A 25,100-nucleotide genomic window follows, 5' to 3' on the forward strand; every position below is an offset into this window, starting at 1 on the left:
CGTAGAGATTATATTTTCATTAAACTTAGCACCATTACCTAAAACGACATTCAATATACACAAACCAAACAAGTTTAATTTAGGATGAACCTGAATAGTCAGACTCGAGGTCCTTAAAAAAATGATTGTAATGTCACTTTTTTCATTTTAATTTTAATAGTTAGCCTACAAGTATATTATATAATATCAGTATCAATAAATAACGATAGCAGTATGTTTTAAAAAGTCACCCCTTCACACTGACGCATCGAAATAAAAATTGCACAATAATTAAAAAAAAAAAAAAAAACAGTAGACAATTTTGTTTGAGTATTATCAAAATCAGATTGCAATAGAAATAGTCGAAAGACTCTATTGAAGAGAGTAACAAAAACAAGTACAAGTACATATATTATTTAAATATACACATCATATGTGAATAAGCATGCATGCGTTTATATACAATTGGTGAGTATGCAAACGACAAGGATGCATTATCTAAATGTTGTGAAGGGGTGTGTATATCTTACGATAAATTGGCTCACGACATATATAAATAGTAAAAAATCTAACGAGAAAATAATTGCGAAGAAATGGAAGAGAACGATTAAGATGGTTTTATCAAATAGCTCGGCGACACACGTCGAGTATAAAATCTAAATCAGAAACATACATATATATTATATATATATAAAACTCTTGTACATTATAAGATATTCTGTGCATATTACATATATATTATTCATCCACAAATACTATTTGGAACATTTAATAATCTCAGAAAAATAGAATCACTGTAAAAATACACACATGTATTTTAAAAAGGTAAATAAAAATATTTTAATATATTATATAAGATAAACGTTTATATGTAGATCAATTGAGATGAGATTCATACGTTAATTTTGAATATTTTACTCGTACCAATATTAAAATGAGATTATTACCAGGTTAATTTTATTTGGCAAGAATTCATGTACTAAATAAATTAATTCAACTGTCAATAAAACCATCCTGTTCTTTTTTTTTTGTAAAATGATTAGGGGAAGACGTAAATGGAAATTGTCAAGCGTCATGAGCCACAAAAAACAGAGTAGAATTCTTACGAACTAAAAAATACTTACACATCACGATTTTAAACAATAAATAATAATAGTCATATATTTCTGATTAGAAATGCTCCCTTATAGTTAATGTTAATTAAAATAGACAGGTATACACAGTTACACCACTTAAGAACTAAAAAACAGCAAAATCAATATGTGAACATATTTTTTTTTTTTTTTAGATTGCACATTACGATCATAGAGGTGTACTGCTCATTTTAAGGAGTATCTCCTGAGAGCTCCGACATCTATTATCAAAGTAGACTTTCGACCATCTATAAATATAATTTTATAGAAAATAACGGCATCTTGACAAAAGTCTGTGACTTTCGATAATTTCTTTCCATTGAGAAATTACAACAAACTGTGCAAAGCCAAGGAAAATCACACAAGTGACTATATGTATCCAGCAAGAAGCGGATGAATGATTAAAGAGGCACATTGCCATCACTCATGCTCTTGTCTCCGTCCAAAGCGTTCAACGGACTCTCATATTCTTGCACAAGGGCAGCTTTATCCTAAAAATATAATAAAATCACACTTTTAAAAGGACTTTTCACAAACAAACACTATACATTTTATTATTTGAACGAACCTTTTCCTTGTTAGTAACAAGCTGTTGACGAACTTTTTCATGCTGTCTAGTCAAAGCATCTCGTCTCTTTTCGTATAACTGGGATAGTCTCAACCTTTCAGCTACACCTCGCTCAACAACCTTTGGATTTAAAACAAAAAATAAATAAATAAAATTCAAAAACATTTACATAAATTACAGTTCGAATAAAAAAATAAAATAACATAACAATAAAATAACCTGTGATAAAAATAAAAATAAAATAACCTGTGATGCGACTTCTCTTTTGATTCGTACAAGCTCATCCCGATCTTTATGCACTTTGGCTAATGCTTTGACTTCTCCACGGCGTGCAGCTTGCAAACGTCTCATAACTTCATCTGTTTCTCTTTCTAAAAGAACCTAAAATTAAAAAATAAAATACAAGTCAAAATGTGTGGAAAATACCCATTAAATTAGGACTGCCATATCCTGGCCATTCTAAAAAGACGATACCCAATATTGTAAATGTTAGGATAGGATTTTAGCCCAAAATGAAAAAACTGTAACGTGAGAATATGGGAGAGGACATACAGGCCTAATGGAATTCGAAATAGACTGGACCCATACGTATCTAGACAATGGACATGCTGGAGTTCTCACAGACCTGGTCGAGTCCTTGCGTAATTAATGGGTACGCTAGATTAGACCGACCAGACCCGAACGTGTCCGCCAAGAACAGACACGCCAACGAATCAGAGGCTGAGCTCTGCAACTTGCCCTTTAAAAGGAGGTACACACGGTAGATCAGATATTCTGGAGTGAGCGACGGCCCCGTGTGGACCTGCGTTGAATAAATGCTGTGAAGCGACTTTTATGGGACTTTCATCCGCATTTGAATGATTCAAGGTCATTATGTTCTCATAAATCGAGAATTTCATATCTACATATTTATATCTCTAATGTTCAATAGTTATCGCATGCCTGATAGCATTTCATTAGATGAGAAAATAGTAGAAGCAGTAAATAATTATTTATATTTAGGTCAAATAATTGACATGTCCGGTAGTAAAGCAGAATAAATAAAGAGACGTATGAAATAAGGGTCGAGTGCATTTGGACGAATGAATGCAGTTTTTAAATCAAAAAGGACACTTTGCCCGAAGAAAAAGATCTTCGATAAATGTGTTTTGCCAGTGATGACGTATGGATAAGAAACTCCAAGTTGCTACATAAAGTCCAATGCACTCAAAGAAGTATGGAACACTGTATGCTTGGCATAACGAGGAAAGACAGGAAACGGAATACTTAAGTGAGAAGTATGACAACTGGCTAGAGTGAAGAAATTGAAATGGCAATGAGCGGGCCACATGGCTAGAAGAATGGACGAAAGGTGGGCAAAAGAAATGCTAGAATGGTACCCGAAAGAATGCAAAAGGGTAAAAGGAAGACCACAAGGAAGTTAGGAAAATATATGGAGTGAGATGGATGAGAGTTATGCAAAACAGAGACGAGTAGAAGCGTGTTGGATCCAGCAGTGGATAGCGAATGACCGTAGATGATGATGATGATGATGATGATATGTATATCTATGTAGAACTGGTGTGTCACAAGTTCAAAACAAAATGTGTAATATAAAGCCTACAAATATGTGTACGTAGTTCTAATTAAATAAAAAAAATATAAAAAGATTACCTTAAGTAGCTTCAATTGTGATTGTTGCGATTGTTTGAGATATTTATCTGCTTGAGCATAAATTGTTTCATGATAACGTTCACGCAACTCTTGCATTTGACTGGCTTGTTCCCGCCACAATGCTCCAGATTCACCCGAGCTTCCGGAACCGCCTTCTCCTTCTATTGTAGTTGCACCCAAAGTATCCGAATTGGAATTATCTCTGATACAGAAAATTAATCTACAATAATGACAAATATAACAATTTACACCAAAAATCGTATCATAGGGAAAACTTCAGCACATACATATTTTTACTAGAAAGACGTTTAACTAGTTTATTGGTCATGTAAAATTTGGTCCGTCGAGCAGCTGAATCTGACGAGCTCAAGTCGCAAGAGCGTTGATGACCATGCAGTGCACGAGCTCTCTCTTTCTCATGTTTTCTTTTCAATGTCTCCACCTTCTTTTCCAATTCTGCCCTCTTCTCCTTAACCGTTTTACTGTTCATAACGCGCTCAAAGGATTCCGCCTCCAGCTCCTCGGAAGGAAGTGCCTCTCCACACGCGGCAACATTGAGCGATTGGTCCAGCGTTGACTGTAATCAAAGTTATTATTTTTTAACCGTAAACACATACAATAACTACAATATGATTTTTATGTTACACTAACGATAGTTTTTGCTTGGACTTCTTGAGTAGTAGTTTGATCATTATCGCCGTCAACACTTGCAGATGGTACAGGCGCTGTTGAAGGGGATATTAAAGACGTAGATACTGGTTCAGCTGCAATATTTGGAGACGACGACGCAGCTGCCAGCGGAACTGGAGTCGGCTGTTGCAAGGATCCTTGATGTGTGATTCCAGCCACGCTGGCTCGATGCCTCGGAGACCAATTTGCCCCCTTGCCTTGTTTCAAAGCAGACGCTGCGTCTTTTTTTACACTCGCTGAAATTACACAAACGTTAGACTAGTTTTGCTACATCGGACAATTCTAATTACGTGTATTATTACTATACCCGGTACACTTCCTAACTGATCTTCAGATCCTTCAGTCTCCATATCATCTGTCAACACCGATAACTGTTGCTCGCGTTTTTCACGCTCACTTTGATATTTAATGGGATTGGCGAGAGCTTCGGCAAGATCAGATAAGCCATCGGGTACATAATCCTTAAATATAAGATAGTAAATTTTATGCTACAATGTATGCCGGCTACCAATAAATTGTTTATTTGTTATATATGAAAAAATTACTTTAACAACAACGAGAAGAAACAAACTAGTCATCAACAATGGTTGGCTGAGTTCATTTCGGAGTGTGACATGACGATATCCAGGACACAGTCCGACAACGGGTAATACACGATGGCCTATTAATTTACCACTTTCTTCATATGCAGCGAGTCTGATAGAAGCCAATTCAGGCAACACAACCTACGAAAACATAAAATCAAATCATTCTAACGACTGACACAGTACTTTACATACAGAAATATTAACGAACCTTCTTGAATACGAATGGATCTTCACCATACACGGGATTCATACCATTATTTTGAACAATTTTAGTTCGGAATCTTTTACGAACGGTATCGGCCGGCAAACCGTACATGTCGACCTCGACATACGTTCCCACACGTTTGTCGGTTAAAAATTGTCCTGATATTACAGTTACGGACACAGTACCAGCGATGATACCATCAACTGTTGACTCGGCGAATGGATCCAAACGCCTATATTAAAATACAATACAAATTTTATAGAAAAATTCACATATATTAAAATATTGATTGAGTTGTCCGAATTGAATACCTATCTTTACGCCTCATAAACTCTGGTTTTAATATATAGCCGCTGCGAAGGTTGTATTCAAATATTCCCAGATTCAACTGCATAGCCAAGTCTAAAGTTTGGTAATTTAGTGCTACCAACTGACATCCAGCGTTCCAAAATACCTTTGATGATAGAACATCGTCAGAATGCTGAATAGTTTCAAATTTAAAAGTACGCATATACATATTATGTGTGTAAAAACCTGAGGCATGAAATTGGAACTGTCGAACCGAGTACCGGCTGGATATACCCGAGACAATTGATGCTTATTGTAATTAACAAATTCAATAGGTCTTTCTTTCAAAAGCGTTGTAGCTTGCTTTTCATCAAATGATGACATCTCGTAAAAACGATTTTTTTCTAAAAAAGAAAATAATATAAATATTTATTTATAACGGGGGAAATATGCCAAAAACAAGTGATCAATTGATTATATAAACAATGGAAGTGCAGAAGCATTTAATTACTGTTAAGAAATAAGAAAAATTTGACTACATATTTATTCCAAGAAAAATGAGAAACCACTTGATTATGACCCTTTATAGGAACAATTTAAACGTCAAGTTAAATTTTTTTTCACAAACATTTTTTTTAAAATACAAGGTATTTCTCTAAATGTACAGTTAAATCGTACCCCTATTTATATTCTCAAAAATATAGATAAGATTCATATATCATCCTTCCACGCTTATCGATTGAACCAAACTATATTATATAAACAAAACATAGTCATACTTTTAGAAATTTCAAAGGTATTGAAATGCACTGGCTGCACGTAGTTGACGAGTGCTGATATTTCGGCCCCGGCTTCGGTTTCACGGGCTTGTTGAGCTTTATCACCCGGAGCAGCTACGCTGCCGATGCCGACAATGGCAACTTCAGAACCATCCGTGGCACCAACGATCGCCACACTGCTAGTATTAACACCCTCATCTTCGGACGAACTGTCCGTTTCTGACGAGGCAGTACTATCTTTAGAGCCTTGCCGAGTCAGCTGTAACCAACCACAAATAATAAACACCAAATTCATACATCCATATATATAAAAATGAAACAAATAAAAGCATCCAACATACCAGTACCTGATGGGCATGATGCGTAGCACCGATATCTCCATTGCCTTGCAGGGCGACTACCGTGCAGGAATCTTCAGGTATTCCAGGTGTGAGAGCTTTCTTATTGTGATGATGATGATGGTGTTTTTTCTTGTTTTTGATTATTATTTTACGCCTCAATAGCGATGGTGGGGGTAGACTGCCACCTGGATTGGGATTGAAATCATTAAATTAGATTTTATACAATGAAAATGATGTATTGAATGAAAGTTTATGTACCAGGTTCGAGTGCGTGAGATTCGAGTGCTTTGTCGAGTAACATATCTCCGAAAATATCCCGACAGTAGTTTGCAATTTTAGCCTGCTGTCGAGGATTACAATGATTTTCGAAGCTCAAAATTACAGGAAAGTCTGAAGTTTTGAATGCACTCTCTGCAATAGCTTCAAGTACGTCCTTAGCGCTGATGTCTTGTACGAACGTATAACCATGCACGATGACTGGTTCTTCAGTACGGCCGTTCCAAAAATCCAATTCTACACACCTGAAAGACACGTGATAGAAAATTTTAGCAAATTATATGCAAAGCTTATTATAATTACATATGTATTAATGTTAGTGGTGTCATTCAATTTCCGTAACAAAAAGTTTCAAACAAATAATTCTTGCAATACGTATTGTAGATATAAAAAAACCATTTCTTCAAGCATACAGTACATATTTATAATTAAATCACAGTTAATCAATTCATAAATAATTACATTTTGTTATTGAATTATTTTTCAATACGCCTGAGATTATGGGAAAGCATAAAAAGACATGAAATTATATTAAAAATGATAGATTATGCATTCTTAAACTTCATAACGTTGTAATATGATCTAAATAACCCCAGTAACATGATGTTGTTTATAGAAGATGCTCAATGGGGTTCTAATTGGGTCCAATTTATGATAAAATATTAAGTATTAAGTCATAAAGGCTGTATAAAAATGGATAAAACATGTCGTTTCAAGGGTAATAAATAAACAACTAAACATTCGAGACCAAGATTCCTCCATTTCGATCAAAGAGCACAGTATGATTTATCTTGCTTTTATCATTTTTGAAAGTTTTTCGGCAAGCAAAAGTCTGTTTATAAAGATGTTTAACAGATTTCTGAAAATTTTAAATTTTGAACAAAGACTTATTGATATTACATGCCACAGCGTAGTGCATTGATATAGCTATTGCATACCAGTAGAGAGATCGTGGGTTCAAGTCCCGGCCAAATATGCTGCTGGCGAGATCTTGGGGTCAATAAAAACACAGATCGACTGTCTCTTGCTAGAATTTTCCGACTTTTTCTAGCTTAATTGTTATGACAGATCCAATAAATCAGTATCTTCCCCCTCAGTTTCTCGCAAATTTGAGTTATTAGCATCTAGAATTTGTTGATTCGTATAAAAAATGCTGCCTACATAATGTGTTTCTCACAAATTTGCCGTGTATCAAAACATTTGTTGATTGTTCATAGATGTCTCTATTCTATGTTTGAAAAATTGCTTGTACAAAAATATTTTAACCATATTTTTCGCCTTGGGGTAATCATGGCACATATGATGTATGTATGTAATACAATAAAGTGTAACTGACCTACAACCAGCTAACAGACACTGCCTGTATATTTCAACGCTGGATTTTCCCGTGAGCTGATGTCCAGTGAGGTAAGTATTGTGAGAGGAATTTATGAAGTAATGTGCCAAAGGTTGTTCCATATCGTCACAAAGTTCCAGCTTAGTGTTTGCTATGATCGGATTGTCTTCCGACATGAGATATCTAAAATCATACAATGCATAACATAGTAACAATTTAAAGTGCATATTATTAATGTGCAAACATAAAGCTACAATACCTCAAAAAACCATCGAAGCTCAGTTGGCCCTTTTGTGCGTTAAACTTATTAGGTTCGTACTGGTGGATGAGGTCTTTTGCTCGAGCCGTGTTAGCGTACGGATGTAGAATCTCATTGAGCCGAGGATCGCGTTGAGTGCGGTTCAAAAACTCCACCAACTGGGAGATGGACATCAGCCGTCGTTTTATACCGACCCTGTAGGATGAGAAGTCGATATTGAGACTAGAAATTATTTTCAGACGTAATCATACTAAGAAAGCGGGACTTACAAATCTTCGAAAACCTTTTCAACTTCTGTACGCTGTGTGAGATTCTTATAAAACGTGAAAAAGTCTTCGAACTGAAACTTCGACGGACTGATATTGTCATTTTTACCAGATGGAAGGCCTGATGCGTCCAACGCTTTCTCGACCTTTTTTCGATCTTCCTTATTTTGTGCAAATAAACGCACAATACTAAAAAAAATTTTAATACGATTAAAATTTTATTTCATATTAAATCAAATATTAAAACAGCATTACAAAACAATGTGTACTTTTTAATCGGTATTTTTCCGGCTTTGTCCACGTCCAATGATAACTTTGTATGCACCTTTTGCAAAAACATTATAGATGGACTGTTTATAAGACTCAAATTATACGCCAGATTAAATATTACATCAGTCCATTGCTATGACAAAAACTTCCATTAAAAAAACAATTCAAAATAAAATACACTTTAGAACAAAAAAATGTAAACCTGTGCAATTTCCTTCTTAGTACAACAAAAATTCACAAATGTCAGGTTTACAAAATCAACTCCAAAACATATAGTGACAGTTTTCTCTTCCAACGTGTCTTGAGATCCCATAGTGACAATCTGTCTAAGTTTCGGATCCTGCAAAAAGACAAGTCTTTAATTTCAATACGGTAACGATTTTTATATGGCAAAATTGACTATTTACGACTTAACAACGGCCATAAACAAACTAACCATATACTATAATTAAAATTAATCAACCATAAAATAAATTACTATTATCTTATCCAAAATGAAAGGATAAGTGGTATATGTGTATAATATTACTCAGTATCAGTAAAATATAATATTTCAGTATTATAATGCTTAGCGAGTGTTAAGTGCAACGAAAATATAAATTAACCATTGATAAAAAGTTAATCTAGATAAACAATGACCATTATTTATGTAGATATTCAACCACGCCGAGGTTATTCAATTATATTACAACTGCGATGTCAATAATGAAATAAAATAATTATAATAAATGCATATTTCATTATTATTTAACAAAGTAAGATGATGGTTCCCATTCTCTGCAGTTTTTTCATTAAAATGCGAATTTTTACAAATATCATATGCTTCATTTCTAAACTATAATACATTGTCATACATAGTCGGTAGTGGATATGGAGCCGAAGAACTAGTCCATTATGAACAAAACGAACACCAATTGCATTATATAGAGCGGAGACTTGGACGTTGAAGAGGAAGGAGAGGAATCCTGGATGCCATTAAAATGTGTTTCTACGCATTCCGTAGATTGTGAAGCAGACAAATGTGTCCATCCTCCAGGAGTTTAGCATATCATAACCGGCTATATAGCTCAGTAGTCAGCGTGTAGTGTTTTTAACTAAGTGGTCATGGGTTCATTTCCTGATCCAGTGTTGCTGGCTAGACCTTGAATATGTGAGTCCAGGTCGATCGTTTCCCAAATTATCTGATTTTCATTTAAACGGTTCCACCAAATAAGCAACTATTCCTATATCCCGCAAAATTCGAGTTTATAGCATCTCAAATTTGCTGATATATAAATATGCTACCTACTCTGTAAAATGTATGTATTTTAGAAATGTTAGTATTATTGAATTTGTCCATAGATGTCTCGATATAAATATAATTGTTTATTTATTATTGTAATTGGCCATAAAGGCGCATTGGGGCCTGTTAGGCCTTCCTGGTACATATATGTATGTATAAAATAAAATATCAGAAAGACTTTACAGAGTGCTGAAAGAGAATTCTTTCGTATTTTAGACATGTTCTCAGGAGTGATGAGAATCTGATAGTAAGCAGATTAGTGAAGGGGACGCGCGCAAAAAGAAGATCCTCCACACGATTGCCGTATCAGATCAGAGAGTCAGCTGGATCCTCTTTGTGCGCTATCATCAGCTTGGCCCAGTACCAGGAGTGGAAGTGAATAGTCCGCCAGGTGCCAGACGTTCCATCAGACCACGATGCTCAGTATTGAGCGATCGAAAAGAGAGAGAGTGGAAGTAAACAGCATTTGAAGTAGCAAAATTGATGATCTGTCATAGAACTTCAAATGCTGATTCATTGTAGTGTACATATGTACTTAAGAAATGAGATAAAGATTTGACATTGAAAATTTAACGTGTTTATTACGATTAAATTTCACCATCGAAATAGCGCAAGCAATTTACATAAATCCCCATTGGTGGCCAAACCTCGCAAAATGGCAAATTTTTAAAGCGAGCGGAAGAATGAAGGAAATATTGTCTGACCGATTAGCGCAGTAAACCTGATATAAACCTTGTAAAAAAAATTATAAATAGAGAAAATTCACATTTTATTTTTACATAGATGTCTATATACCAGAAAGGTCTAACAGGTAAACCCTTATGCACCTTCCTAGACAATTAATTACAAACATTCCAGCATTTTTATTACATAAATCACTGTATTTCGAGAGGCTAAAGAACACGAAATTAACAATGAGCAACAAAAAAAATTACCAGAGCGAAGACTAATCAATCTCAAGTTTGTCCGACCGCCATACTCTGTGAGGTGGACTACTTGCCATCTCGCTTGCACCAACGCAATCTGCGTCACAAACATGGACCCCAAGAAAGCCTTTTTAACGCAATTACCGCTCGGGTTAGTACATTAAGATAATAATAAAAAAACTAATCTTTATAAATTCGCTAGATAATTAATTATAAATATTTTAAAGCAGTGAAATATTACAATCAATAGGAAAAACATCTGACTATTGATTCCAATACTCATTTTGAACACAACAATACTAGATTTTGAGTTAAAGACCGCAAAAGCTAAAAAACTAAACATTGTACATATTTTTAAACGCTCATATTTCGTAAACGAGAGTGAACCAACAAAAATCATTATCATATTCGAATTCAGTGGGTCAAACTTAGTAAAGATTGATTAGTCTCCGCTCTGGTAACTCAAAAACGTGATTTTTTGTTGCTCAGTGCAATTAATTAATTAATTAATCCATAGAGACATCTATGGATTTAGACTTGTATATAAATTTTTACATATTGTACATAAATTAAATTCAGATATTTGTGACATAGCGGGTAGGATGGTTTTTGCCAATTTGATGGAGGAACCATTTAAACAATGAAATCGGATAAATTGGCAAACTCTGATAGGAAAAGATCGACTAGGAGTCACAAATATCCGTCTGACCAGCAGCATTAAAGATTAGCACAGGATCGAACCAGGTAACCTCTCGGTGCGTAACATAAACGCAACCACCGGGCCATACTGCTGGCAATATATTATATAATTAAAAGTTCAAACCTTGGGAATTTTCGCAAACGATCCAGTTCTAGCGTCCCTGACCGTAGCGATGTCCAGCAAATCGACTTCATGATTTTGGTCGATCCAGTACAAGAAAAAACCTTTGGGGTCAATTCTCAACGTCACCGGAGTGCCTGCACCGGAATCCTACAAAGGGCATATTATTCAATAAGAGGTAAATAACATAAAAAATCAAAAATACCAACTTAGTATAACAAATTCCTCCGAGTAAATGAAAGATAAGACATGTACTGTGATGAAGTAATACACACGTTTGTAGGCACCGGCCGTTATCTAAGTAAAAAAAAACTAGCATTCATCCCAATCAAACAAACCGTCCTAATGATTGCTTGTATTAAAAGAAACGCAAACATCATCCATCCAATTCTTTCAAGTAAGTGTCTCCGGTCTGCGATTGTTTAGCGAGTTAGCACTTGAGCAGCACGCATCACATTTAATCACACGTTCATCGAACCAATTACAGTCTAGTAACCCAACTTTCTACATTACTACACATATACAGTCTAATTAATTATGCAAAATTATTTTTTGACTTGGTCAAAACCTAACAATGTCAATTTCGACTTCAAATTTGGTGTGTTAGCATCTTTAAGTGTATTTTCCGTATTAAATTGTGCTAAAAGGCACTTTTTCCTACACCTATAAAATTAACAACGACGTGAAGTGTAAATAAAGTAAAGACGTAACGAAAATCCACCATGTTTACGTTTTCATTTCTTAATTTGGTCAACACACATATATCAATCAAAAGCGACACATGTGAGATAGTTAAATATTATGATACACGAAGAGATTTAAATCAAATTAATACATAATTAGTCTCTTGGAGTTTTGACGGCGTGTTTGCTGATATTGTACACTTTTAAATGCGATTAATAAGTAATTAAATCTATACTATAATAAGTAATTAAATATACGTTTATTTATTGCTTCTCTAAATACTCTCCATGAGCGAAAAATACGTTTAAACCTTTGAATATTGACCGATCGGCGTTTTGCCAACAAGTCCACGGAACTGAAAAACGCCGATAAATACAAAGTAAATAAGAATACTACCCGCTAAGCCTTTCCAGGTAGCATTGAAAAAAAAGTGCATTGAACATGGGTCGTGTAATCCGTGTCATTCATTTGTCAACGTTTATAAAGACTGGTTTACACCGGAATTTCCGAATTTATAACCATAGCAGAATTTCCCGATGGAAATCCTCAACTGCTGAGTACTTAAGATCGTGGCTTGACATTTAAAATTTGAGCATTACATTTTAACAACAATGAAGAAGATGGAAGTAGTTTTTGAAAAATACATTCATTAATAGACTTTTTTTGTTTATTTTATATTGTTGCAAGATATATTAAAGAGTCTAAACACACCTTTACAAATCTATAAATCCTCAGCGGTAGTTATCTAGGGTTTGTTTGGATTAGCTACAAATTTTATACCTGCTTTATATTGGATTTCTAAATAATTCTAGTTGGAAATGTTGGAGAAATTTTCCGCTTTCCACAGAAAAGACGTCAGCACTCAAAGGGTTAATGAATTTTGCAAATGTATTTTTGAACACAATGCGATGATTTAGTTGTAGAATTTAATCTGGTAATGAAATATAAGCATTTATTATTCACCAATGTCAGAATGTTATACCGACAATCTCTCTAGTAGAGCCACGATAGTGAAATTCTGATAGTCGGAAATATAATTTTCATTATGATAATAGTTTATTCAGAATAAGTCACATATGCAGTGGTGTTATAAAATTTCCGTTTCATCGATTTCGCAAAAAAAAAAACGTATTTTACTTTTTATTTTAAGCGATTGATGCTTGCACGATTCAATTCATCTATAGCAAAGTATTACAAAAAGGGCCAGGTCTTAATACCCCCCCCCCCCTCTGAATGAGGATAAAAGCCGTATTTAATGCATTTTCGGAAATTCGTACGTGCGCGCATAAACACTCGTTGACTTTTACTATCGATATTTTGAGGAAACAATGAAAGTAAAACGATATTTGCGCAACAAGTTCAAGCTGAAATTCCTGCTGTAAATAAGTGCAAGTATAAGCTGCTTGGAAATGTGAGCATTAAAGTGATTGAACTTTTATTATGTGGTATTGAATCCGTGTAGAAAAAATATAATAATCCATCAAAAAAATTTTTTTTATCAAATCAGGGGCCTTGAGGCGAACGCCTCCCCTACTAAATTGTTTCAGGTCAATAAATGAAAAATTGAATATTCAATCTCTAGATCTATTATTAAGATTTCAAGAACAAGCTGTTAAACTCGCATTTATCTTTTCTTGAAAATATTCTAATACCAAGAAGTTGAAAACTCGTTGCTAGTGAGCGAAAATCTATTTATGAAGACAAAAAGCAACAGGTTTCTGGAAATTTTAAATCTTGGATATGTAAAGGCTTTCCGGAAATCTTTGTAAAACCACTGAATGACATAGATACAACATGAATTTGAATTCAGAAGTGAATATTTAGCTTATTGAAGTTATTTTTTTCTCGTTAAATATCATCCAGTAGACCTGCTGACAATTTACGCTTATTTGTTAATACATTTACTAGATAATACACATACATATGTAAATTAAAAGGAAACAATTTTTCTTGATATTAATGCACTAGATTTGTGATAAAAAATGTAATAAAAAAACGGTATGTTTTTTCTGAACTCTACTTGAAAATTTTATATGGAAACTATAAATTTAAACAAAAAATTGATCTTTGGGACCTCTGACACCGAGTCGAACTTTTGAAACACATACACATTCTCAAATTCAGTATTTTCCAAACACAATACATGTCGAAAGAGTGGCTTTGAAATGGGGATAAAAAGGAAACTATATTCATATACATAAACCAAGATATTTCATTCATAAACTTAAAAACAAACTGTTAAATGAGTCACACCATAATTTCGACGTTATCTTTATATTGTAGTCAATAAACTGAAATCTGAAGAATTTCAACAGAAAATTTTCGCATATCAAATCGAGAGAGGGGGGGGGGGGTAAAAATATGCATATTAAACACAAAAATTTAACATCCCTAAGTCATTTGAAATAATTAAACTAATATAAGCAAAAAGAAAAACAAATTAATTCAGTCAGCTATGGTAAAAAAGAGAATATACTGAATAATAATTTCGTCACATTACTTTATAATGCCATATATATTATTAAATATTGAGAAATCTTGGCAGGGTCAACAATCTCGTTAATAATACTTTATCTATTGTAATATTTTTTCTATGCGATTATACTTTTTTCTATTGAAATGTTCAATAAACGTTCTATATTTGTAAACTATAGAAAATACTATTATACACCCCCCCCCCCCCCCCTATGCATATTAGTAGATCGGGTTGTATTTTTTGTAGAAATAAGTAAATCACAACTATGAAAAGGTTGAGCTGCCCTTATGTATACATAAAAATAAAATAATACAATAAATACTAAGAAGAATAAAAATAGTCTGTAAAATAGACAATGATCACTATGTACTATAGTGTACATAGATCATATACACTATGATCACTATGTATATGTAGATCAAAATAGATGTAAAATGTATTGTCATCTATGTTTATTTATTGCTTCTCTAAATACTCTCCATGGGCGAAAAATACGCTTAGTGAATCTTAATCGAATTTTTCAAATGTATTTTTGAACACAATTTGATGATTTAGTTGTAGAATTTAATCTGGTAATGAAATATAAGCACTGATTATTGACCAATATCAAAATGTTGTACCGACAATCTCAAGTAAAGTCACGATAGTAGAAAATTTAATTTTCATTATGATTATGGTTTATAAGGTGTCATTAAAATTCCGTTATATCGATTTTGCAACAAAAAAACGTATTTTACTTTTTATTTTAACAATCTGCAATCTGATTTTTAAACGGTTGATGCTTGCAAGATTTTCATCGGATTCAATTTATCTATAGTTATTAACCTTTCTGACTTTTCTTTTGAAAGCCTGCCACGCTGAAAATTTCGCCAACATTTCCAATTGGAATTATTTAAAAATTCAATAGAAAGTAGGTATAAAAATTATAGCTAATCTAAACAAACCCTAGATAACTACTGCCAAGGGTTTCGAGTTTTGTAAAGGTGTATTCAGACTATCTAATATATTTTGCAATATAAAATAAACAAAAAAGTCTATTAATAAATATATATTTTTTCCAAAACTAGTTCCATCTTCTTCATTGTTGGTAAAATGTAATTAATGCTCACAATTTAAATTCCAAGCCACACGCTAAAATACGTGGCAGTTAGAGATTTCCATCGGGAAATTCTGCTATGGTTATAAATTAAAAAAATTCTGGTATAAGCGAGTTTTTATAAACGTTGACACGAATTACACGACCCATGTTCATAGCATTTTTTTAATGCTACCTTTCAAGGCTTTGCAGGTACTATTCTTGTTTACTTTCTACATGCAAAATTTACAACGCCTATCGGCGTTTAGCAGGCCTATGAGCTTGTCAGCAAAACGCCAATCGGCGTTTTGATCAGCATTCAAAGGGATAGAAATTCGATAGAAATGGCTCGAGTTGCAGTTACAGAAAAGGTTGAGCTGCCCTGTTGTATACATAAAAAAAATACAATAACACAATAAATACTAACAAGAATAAAAATAGCCTGCAAAACAGACAATGATCACTATATATGTAGATCAAAACAGATGTATAATGTATTGAGCATAATTTATGAATAATAAAAGAATTCTAAAAAAAAAACACACAATAAGTTACGTTGTAAGTTTACAAGTCGACCGGAAGTGGCACTTCCTCTTTTTATTATCATATTTGATTTTCTTTCGATATAAAAATAAAAAATTGTAAAAAATCGATCGATTAATTTTTCGGCCAAGTAGACCAGGATCGATTGCGCAAACGGGATCTATGAAAGAAATCGATCGATTGCGCAAAAAGTAAGTTGGCCTTTCGGGTGGAAGACAGTGAAGATGAGAAGAGAAAAGAGAATGACCTCGTCCCACTTGATGAACTTCTCGCCGGCTACGAAGTGAGGAGAGACGTTGGGAGGGCGCAGTCTGGTGGCGGCCGAGCTGTAGCTGGAGCTGGAGCTGGTGACTGCGGTGACTGCGGGGACTGCGGGGACTGCGGCGACTGCCGTGACTGCGGGAGCACAACTCTTCGCGTCCTCGTCTTCCATGGCTGCGAGAGGAGTGCGAGCGGTGGTTTGAGTGAGTGGGTGTGAGCGCTAGTGTGTGTGTGTGTGTGTGTGTGTGTGTGTGGTGTGTGGTGTGGTGTGGTGTGGACAATGATGTGATGTGAGGAGATTGATGTGATGTGAGGAGAGTGATGTGAGGAGAGTGAGTGGTGGTGGTGGTAGTGTAGTGGTAGTAGTAGTGGTGGTGGTGGTGGTGCGCGGCCCCGAAAGGCGACCCCCGCCCCCGACCCCGCGCACCGCCTGTCGCGTCTCCGCTCCCGCTCCCGCCGTCTATGCGAGTGTCAGAATTGTCACTCCTTATCAATATTTCGCCCGGCGACTGATACGCGCGCTCTGCAATCCACTCAACACGGCAAGCCCGACGAGGGGGAGGGGGGAAGAGGGACATACTCTCAAGTCTACATGGGAGGGGGGGGGGGGTTCAAATCTGGAAAAAATCGCGACAAAAGTGGGGCAGCCTGTGGAGTTCATGTTGACAGGACTGCGGGGACGGACAGAACCGTCGAGAACGAGCCCGAGCCCTGATATTTATTTATTCTTGTTTGTAACGAACGGATTTACGCGCGCTTATCTGATCTCGCGATGGAAGATCTAGAGGGCGTTTACGTCGTTCTTCCAAGGGTCGAGTTCTATGGAAACGTGGACTAACCTTGGGATAGTATTATGTATATAGTCGGGGAGGTTCCTGACTGCAAATCGTCGTCGTTGATAACAGCTTCCTCGTGGTCGGGAGAGCTGGCTCTGCGGTCGTCTTCTCGTTGAAGCACCGCTGGTCAGGTCACAGCAGCGAGAGGGGGAGGCAGGAGACAAACTCCGTACTGCCTCGTGTGGACACAAGATGGCGATCTCTGGGCGTCTCTGAAGACGCTCGGCGGAGATGCTGGATAGGGAGGTCCTTCCCGGCTGACGGCTGGCTGTAGAGAGAGATGCTCTCGATACTGCTCTACAGGAGTATCGGGTTGGCGCGGTAAAATCACTGGTGCCACCCTAAAGATTACTACCGTTACCAACTGAAGGGACACTCGGGAGAACGTCGCGTTACATGTTTATTTATATTTATTCCTGTTTCTGTAGGGGCTTATTTTGGTAGGTAAACGGACTACTAGTCATATGTGAACCGGTCACACGTCGTCACCCGTCACACTAAAACTGGTCACACCCAAAAATTGGTCACGGGATAACTGGTCCGATGCGGTGCAAACGATCGAAGAGCGCCAGACAGACTGAACCACAGATTAACGACACGTGTACCTCATGCGTACGCACTGCTCGCACTTACACTAAGCTAAATCTACCCAAAGTTCCGACACCTACCCTGTATACGTTCTGTGCTTCTGATACTTTAGTTCCGAATTTTTCCTTATTAAATTATTAAAAACACGCCAGAAAGATCCAACTCAATTTTAATAATTACCATTTTAATAATTGCATCTGTGCACATCGAAAGGTTACTCGTCATCTGATGTACAATTTTTCATTCGTGAAGTCGAGAATTGCGTTTAAAGCAGCCATCCAGTTAATCTGTGGTTCAATCTGTCTGGCGCTTTTCGATCGTTTGCACCAAACCCAACTGGTCACACCCAAAAATTGTTCCACACCAATTTTTCATTTTTGGGTGTGACCAGTTTTCGCGTGACCAATTTTTGGGTGTGACCGGTTTTCTTGTGACCAATTTTCCTGTGCGACGAATTTTCGTGCGACAGAAGATTTACATTTTTTTACATAGATATATACCAGGAAGGCTTGACAGGAAGACCCCAATGCGCCTTATACGAAACTAACAATTAATTAAATTAATTAAAGAATTAATCCATTGAGACATATATGGATTTTAGATTTTTAATACAAAAAATACAGAAGATTTGTGGCAACAGGTAGGAAGATTTTTTTATCAATTTTAAGGAACCAACAATGATCAAATAAAATTGACAAACTCTGATAAGAAACGATCGACACCCAAGTCTGACCAGCAGTATAGCGGGCTCGAGCCCAATAATCACTTGGTGCTAAACATACACGCTATCACTGAGCCATACTGCTGGCTATATGTCGACTATAAATCGACTATTGGTAAGAACACACTCAAACGTGCAGCACGGAACGTGTAGGTTGGGTTCATACTGCTAGCTAAATTTAGGATGTAACCCGTTTACCATAAAATAAGGGTAAAAGCCGAGTTTACGGACGAGGCGGACCTTCCCGGTTCGCTTGCCGCTGGTGGCCGACCGGCTGGCCACAGTCGTTAGTAGAGGTAGGATAGCCAAGGTGCCGTTTATTGTTAAAATGTTGTAAATGCATTGTTAAAGGTTTGCCGAACCTTTTTTACAAAGGATTTACAACAATTGAACAATGAGCGGCACCTTGGCTATCCTACCTCTAGTCATTAGCTGCTGTGTGAGAGTACTTGAGTATTGCCGTGCCGTGATTAACCTTCAATCCTATATCTAGGACATTGTTCTTTCAATTACCAACCAATACTCAACATCCTTGAATAAATACATCTGGCATTTGCAAAGATAATAGAAAATAAAATACCTAACTATATGCGGAGCGAAGCTATACCTGCTGTCCCGTTATTTCCCTTTAATTTCTTTCGGCCGCCTGTGTGCGTTGCACACATTTGTATATATTGTAGATGCAGCCCTGATGCTATAATCGTTGGTTATTTGGATTAAAATATTGCATCGATGCCGATAAGTGGAAAATCAATATATTGCTATCAATTGATAGTGAATAGGAGCACCATTAGGGATACCACGTAGTTGGCTTCATTAAAAATCAAGCGGCCAACGACTATAAAGTTCTATTAAAAAAATATGTACATATGTACATATATATTATTTGGTCAAAAATTTACAAAAGTCTATAACTACAAGCTTACGGCCAAATTGCCCAAATTATGAAGTAAACGTTTTATGGTTATGTCAAGTGTCAATTTGAATGCGCCGGATTTCGTTCGTGCGTTTTTGAGAGCAAATTGAATTTTTGCTTTGCTTAGGATCCGTGCAACCTTTTCTTTGTTCGGTTGACGCGCTAGTCCGATTATTATCGCAAGCGGTCTATTGTTATCTAAATAAATGGAAGAAGAAAACGATACGAGTACTGTCGAGAAGAAAAGACACCGCCATAAAAAGAAGCAATTGTACGCTTCTATTTTGAAACAAATGGAGTTCTATTTTAGCGACGCTGCCATATCGAAAGATCGCTTTCTGAGTCAATTGACAGCGAAAGATCCATACGTCGCACTCGATGTTTTTCTCACATTTAACAAGGTAAAAGCTTTGACTGATAGGACAGAAGACATTGCTAGAGCATTGCGTGGATCTACACTCCTGGAATTATCTGAAGATAGTACAAAGGTACAATTTGTTCTATATATATACATATATTTATATCTTTTGTTTTATATTTAGTTTGAATCGTCGACAAATATATATTTTAATGTAGATATTTTTCAATCAATGATCAGGTGAAAAGAATTAATCCGTATTTCCCGTACGACACTGACTCTAGAACTGTGTATGTTGAAAGTATTCCTGCATCGGCCGATCTACGATGGCTTTCAAACGTATTTCAAGCCTATGGACCTGTCGCTTATGTATCGCTTCCCAAATATTTTAAGACTGACAGAATAAAGGTTCTTATAATACTTTTAATATATAGTATTTAAGTTTTTTTTAAATAATTTATAATACCAAATTTCTTTGTTATGAATATATAGGGGTTTGCCTTTGTGGAATTCGAAAAATCTGGAGACGCTGAAAAATGCATAAAAGCGTTCACTAATATGGGCTGTAAGTTGCCAACATCAATCAAACCTGAGACTTTACAAAGCTGTCAAGGATTTGATGATAGTGGAAATTCAGATTCAAAAGAACAGTTTTCTAATGATGAGAAATATGAAGAGGATGACGCTATTGATAATACTTTTGATGTAGAGCCTCCAGCCAAAAAAATAAAGATTCAAGATGATGAAACTGAAATCATCGACAAGGAAGATGCTAAAATTGAAATTATCAATGAAAAACCACCGATTATTGAAGAAGTTATTGTAAATTAACATTAAATTTAATATAATTGATTTTATTTTGATTGAGATGTGTTTTATAAGGTTTATTTTAACGTTGCAGGATGTTCCACAGGATATTGAAGTTAAGTATTCCGAAGCCCCTAATGATCTGGAAAATTCTGAGCAACAGGACGGAATGGAAAAAAAATCAAAACCTGTTCGTAAAAGAAAGAAGAAAGATAGAAAAAAGTCTCGGAAAGAATTAGAAAAAGTAATTTATATACATATGTACCTATATATTTACTTTATCTACATATGTACAATAGATGAAGTTTTGTGATCATGCGAAAATTCTAACTCGAGATATTGACTGATTCGAACTCGGAATCGATCACTGATCACGTTTTCATGATCTAAAAATAAATGTCTGTGTCTGTGTATTTTGGGGATTTTTTGAACACCGTTAGTCCTATCGAACTGAAACTAAGTATCGGTTACTGAAATTCTTATCGATATGACGTAAATTTTTAAGTTGACCGGAAATGGTTCCTCCCCTTATAGGTGTCCTCTTTTTTAAGTTTTTTAATTAAATTATCTTCCACACCGCTAACTGAATCGAACTGAAATTTTTTTACATGTAATAGAAATTATAAATTTTATAACCTAATATTTTTTGGTTTATTGAACTGAAATTTTATATTTAGAAGTTAAAGCTATTACCAAGTTATTTATAAAATTTGGTAAGCATTCGTCAATAGGAAGTAGCAGTTTACTCTTGTTCGATTTTTCTTCCACTATTTTTTTCGACCCCTTAAACATGTGTGCTCTTCACGAAAAAATTCAAGTAAAATTTGTGTTTCAATGTGAATAAAATTAAAAAAAATGTCACTAAATTTAATAAACCGAAAGTGGAATTTTTTGCTCTTCGAAAAGTCAAAAATGTTGTGACCACGATTTTTTCCACACCCCTGAACGTATCAAGATGAAAATTTATATTTGTATTCTTTATGTACTGACTTAGAGCTGATAAGGTTTTGGCCAGAATTCGTATACTGGAGGTAGTATTTATTTTTTAACCAATATTTCATCATTTTTTTTTACATTTTTAATTATTTTAATCTTCTTGATATTTATTGTGTATAATACTGATATTGATCTTAAGTAACAAAAAAAATTAACAAAATCCGACAACCGGAAGTAGAACTTTTGTCTTGTGCAAATTTCGTTCAATTTGTATCGAAAATGCTCTCATAACCGGTATATGTGAATGTGTATGCATGTTTAATTTTGTTTTGTGACCTTATATTCCTCAAATACATAGATAATGTCATGGGTTGGTCACATCCCAATATTTTTTTTATCTGATTTGATGTTAATAACATTAATTATCTTTTTTTTTTGTTTCAGAGAGGCTTAGAAGGTGCCGCTAGAGGTCTACAAATACTTTCAAAGAAAGAATGGAAAGTCTTACGAAATAAATACTTACATATGCAGAGGAAACATATGAAGGCATTGAAACAAGTTCTGAGGACACAACACACTCTTCCAGGAAGTAGAGGACCTTTACCAACTACTGTATTTCCTGGTATACTAAATATCTAATCAAAAATAGACTACGTATACTCTAACAAAATTGTTTTGTCTAACTTTATATTGTATTCGATTCTACAGCAGACTCTTCACAAGGAATGGAAGAGCAAGAGTCGAAGCCGGAAGCGACGGCAACAGCTGAGATACCTTTTGTCGAAGGCGTTATTGTAACGGCACATTTAACAGAACCGTGCGTCAACGTCAAAGAGCTGAAACAATCGACAAAAGCGAATGTTCATGTTAAATACGTCGATATCAAAGAAGGCTCTACGGACATATACATAAGAATGGACGATAGTGACGCTGCCAAACAAGTATGTAGCGTCATATGTACATGCCTATTCATATTGTGGGTTCGCTCGACGTGTTGATTGTCACGTTTGTTTTACAGTTTGCATCGTCGGGTATATTCAGCGAGGCAAGAGTTCTGGCAGGAGAAGAGGAGAGATTGTACTGGGAGGAGTTGCGACGTCAGCAGACGGGACGATCGTCTAGCAAACGGACAATGAGAGGACGTGATCGTCTCATTCAAAAAGCACAACAATATGCTAACAATTCCACAGCACCGGTTGCTCACACTGGGAGACATATACGATTCGATGATTGAATTATAATTCTAAAAATATAAATAAATGTTTTTTTTTTATATGTATCATGTGTATTTATTTATATTTGAGTCTTACAATATAAACAAAATTTGATACAATATGTCCTATTGAATTGATACAAAGAGTAGCCATGTTATATGAAAGCACAAATATATATATATAATGTGTACAACAGGTTGCTTTGACCTTTATTCACGGTGGATCAATAGAATAACCTATGCGAAGGAAAGAAACAGTTTATACCCTTGAACTCGCGTGTGCGGAAATACTGTGTGATTACAAATTCAATTCATCGTTTTATGTAACAGAACAAGTATAGTATTTTTGTATGGATTGAGAATTAATGTGTGAGAAAGATCGAAAGCAGATATTATAACAATTTAAAAATTTCGCACTATAAAGATTGCTTTCTCAAAATTTAATAATCATGTTGAATATTTATATATTTTTATTAAGTTATTAAATAAAAAAATATTAAATATTAATATTAATCATATTTAATAATTTAATATGGTTAACACTATGACGGCGGCTGACTCATATTTGTATCATGTTGGGTGCACAACGCTTACTGGCCGCTAATACATACATATACGATTCACGACTGCGCGAACTATATATGTCATAGACGAAAACTTGATACAAAATTGTATCATCGGCCACAAACGATTGACGAAAACGTGATACAAAAATATGTCAGCGGACTGAAACCGTTCGCGCAGTCGTGAATCATATATGTGTCAGCGGCCAGTAAGCGTTGCGCACCCAACATGATATAAATATGAGTCAGCGGCCGTCATAGTGTTTACTAGCTGAAAATATAAAATATTTACTATCTGAACCCGGCATGTGTCACAATGCCACAATAACGCGTGCAATTCACGTTCCCGTTCCACAGACAGATATATTTGTTGACGTGGGCCATCCGCTGTGTGTTTGTGGTACGGCCCTGATTGGTCAGTACATTCTAATGCGAGGTAGGCGTGGCGCGATTATTATCATACTCGGGGGGTGATGCGTTAAAGGCGGGATAGCTTTACTTTCGCGTCAGTAAAATCGTAATTACTAATATTATTATTAAGAGGTTTTTTCACAGTAATCTTCCCGGACATGCATACAATAAATCCCGAAAGTTCCATCGTGATCGGTTCAGTGGTTTAGAAGCCTATTCGAGACACACTGAGACATTCAATTTTATATATATATAGATTTATTTTAAGTTTGGACCATTGTAGCATTACAGGAATTCCTAATGCGCCACAATGGTCAAAAATGTTGATAGCGATTTTATATATATGATAGTTTACAGCCAAAAAATAGAGTACATACATTAACTTTGAACGAATTTCATTGTTCTGAGATGCAGATACTTTTTGGTATAATTTTTACAAAAAAAAAAAATATATATTAGATATCGTATTTTTGATGGTGATGTAGTATTGATAGAAGTCGTTAGCCGGTGAATGTTTTGTTCCACCCCTGGGATGAGGGGTGTGGAGTTTCAACACCCCCTACGTGGCTCGCGCATTGCCAAGGTTACATTCAGGACAGTCAAGGACAGCGGCCATGGTTCACAAACTCGTTTCCGTACACGTGAAACTAAAAGTTTTGTCATTTAACGTAAGTATAATAGGATTAATGTGTTGGCCATTTTCACGGTCACGTTTTCATTTCGCCAGGCAAATTTTGTAGGTATGTGCATAAATACAAATGTACATGTTAAATATCTAATGCGCTGTATTTTTTGGCAATATGATATGCTATTATTTTAATTTAAGAATATTGGAGCAAAATACAATAACAGTTTACGTACACGTGTTGAGAGTAGCAGATGCCATTTTTTGTGTTTTTAGTGAGAGACTTCATTTTTTGACGAAGTACTTAGTTTTAGCACCATTTAAAACAATTTCAGGCCAAAGCTTCAAAATAAGATTGTTTTTGAATTGTGACTGTCGAACTAAAACTTTACTGATTACCAAATCGGTTACTGAAATTCTTATCAATAT

The 25,100-nt window shown here is 35.4% G+C and overlaps 2 protein-coding genes across 5 annotated transcripts; one reads left to right on the plus strand and one right to left on the minus strand.

Annotated features, from left to right (window-relative positions):
- Nucleotides 1–1,009: 1,009 nt before the first annotated feature.
- On the minus strand, nucleotides 1,010–17,247 carry Plc21C (Phospholipase C at 21C). Of its 4 annotated transcripts, none has more exons than XM_077429999.1 (21): nucleotides 16,684–17,247; nucleotides 11,662–11,808; nucleotides 8,833–8,970; nucleotides 8,630–8,763; nucleotides 8,364–8,549; nucleotides 8,095–8,289; nucleotides 7,836–8,018; nucleotides 6,482–6,744; nucleotides 6,230–6,408; nucleotides 5,883–6,141; nucleotides 5,350–5,507; nucleotides 5,127–5,269; nucleotides 4,819–5,047; nucleotides 4,569–4,748; nucleotides 4,331–4,484; nucleotides 3,985–4,259; nucleotides 3,621–3,910; nucleotides 3,334–3,535; nucleotides 1,927–2,061; nucleotides 1,681–1,800; nucleotides 1,010–1,603 (listed from the first exon to the last, which is right to left on the minus strand). In XM_077429999.1, the coding sequence occupies exons 1-21, from the start codon at nucleotides 16,867–16,869 to the stop codon at nucleotides 1,514–1,516; spliced, it is 3,846 nt and encodes a 1,281-aa protein (XP_077286125.1). In that variant the 5' UTR covers nucleotides 16,870–17,247; the 3' UTR covers nucleotides 1,010–1,513. The 4 variants fall into 4 exon arrangements, with proteins under 4 accessions (XP_077286125.1, XP_077286123.1, XP_077286124.1 ...); XM_077429997.1 differs by having other exon boundaries at nucleotides 3,334–3,553; XM_077429998.1 differs by having other exon boundaries at nucleotides 6,224–6,408.
- A 2,365-nt stretch (nucleotides 17,248–19,612) lies between these two features.
- Larp7 (La related protein 7) lies at nucleotides 19,613–23,138 on the plus strand. The gene is made up of 7 exons (XM_077430000.1): nucleotides 19,613–20,246; nucleotides 20,357–20,524; nucleotides 20,609–20,938; nucleotides 21,018–21,167; nucleotides 22,304–22,481; nucleotides 22,568–22,800; nucleotides 22,878–23,138. Exons 1-7 carry the CDS (start codon nucleotides 19,965–19,967, stop codon nucleotides 23,091–23,093), a joined length of 1,557 nt encoding a protein of 518 aa, XP_077286126.1. The 5' UTR covers nucleotides 19,613–19,964; the 3' UTR covers nucleotides 23,094–23,138.
- The last annotated feature ends 1,962 nt before the right edge of the window (nucleotides 23,139–25,100 follow it).

This window comes from Arctopsyche grandis, chromosome 4 (assembly GCF_051622035.1).
Source record: "Arctopsyche grandis isolate Sample6627 chromosome 4, ASM5162203v2, whole genome shotgun sequence".
Classification (NCBI taxonomy): domain Eukaryota; kingdom Metazoa; phylum Arthropoda; class Insecta; order Trichoptera; family Hydropsychidae; genus Arctopsyche; species Arctopsyche grandis.

What these genes read in the sequence shown, in the direction of transcription:
- Plc21C (XM_077429996.1), bottom strand. Translation starts at nt 16,869, where the DNA reads ATGGAAGACGAGGACGCGAAGAGTTGTGCTCCCGCAGTCACGGCAGTC. An exon ending in TACCTTTGAAATTTCTAAAA is followed by an intron (nt 5,508 to 5,882) that starts GTATGACTATGT and finishes TTTCTTTTTTAG; the next exon opens with AAAAAAATCGTTTTTACGAG. An exon ending in GTTCCAATTTCATGCCTCAG is followed by an intron (nt 5,270 to 5,349) that starts GTTTTTACACAC and finishes CTATCATCAAAG; the next exon opens with GTATTTTGGAACGCTGGATG.
- Larp7 (XM_077430000.1), top strand. Translation starts at nt 19,965, where the DNA reads ATGGAAGAAGAAAACGATACGAGTACTGTCGAGAAGAAAAGACACCGC. An exon ending in TATCTGAAGATAGTACAAAG is followed by an intron (nt 20,247 to 20,356) that starts GTACAATTTGTT and finishes ATCAATGATCAG; the next exon opens with GTGAAAAGAATTAATCCGTA. An exon ending in ACCAACTACTGTATTTCCTG is followed by an intron (nt 22,482 to 22,567) that starts GTATACTAAATA and finishes TCGATTCTACAG; the next exon opens with CAGACTCTTCACAAGGAATG.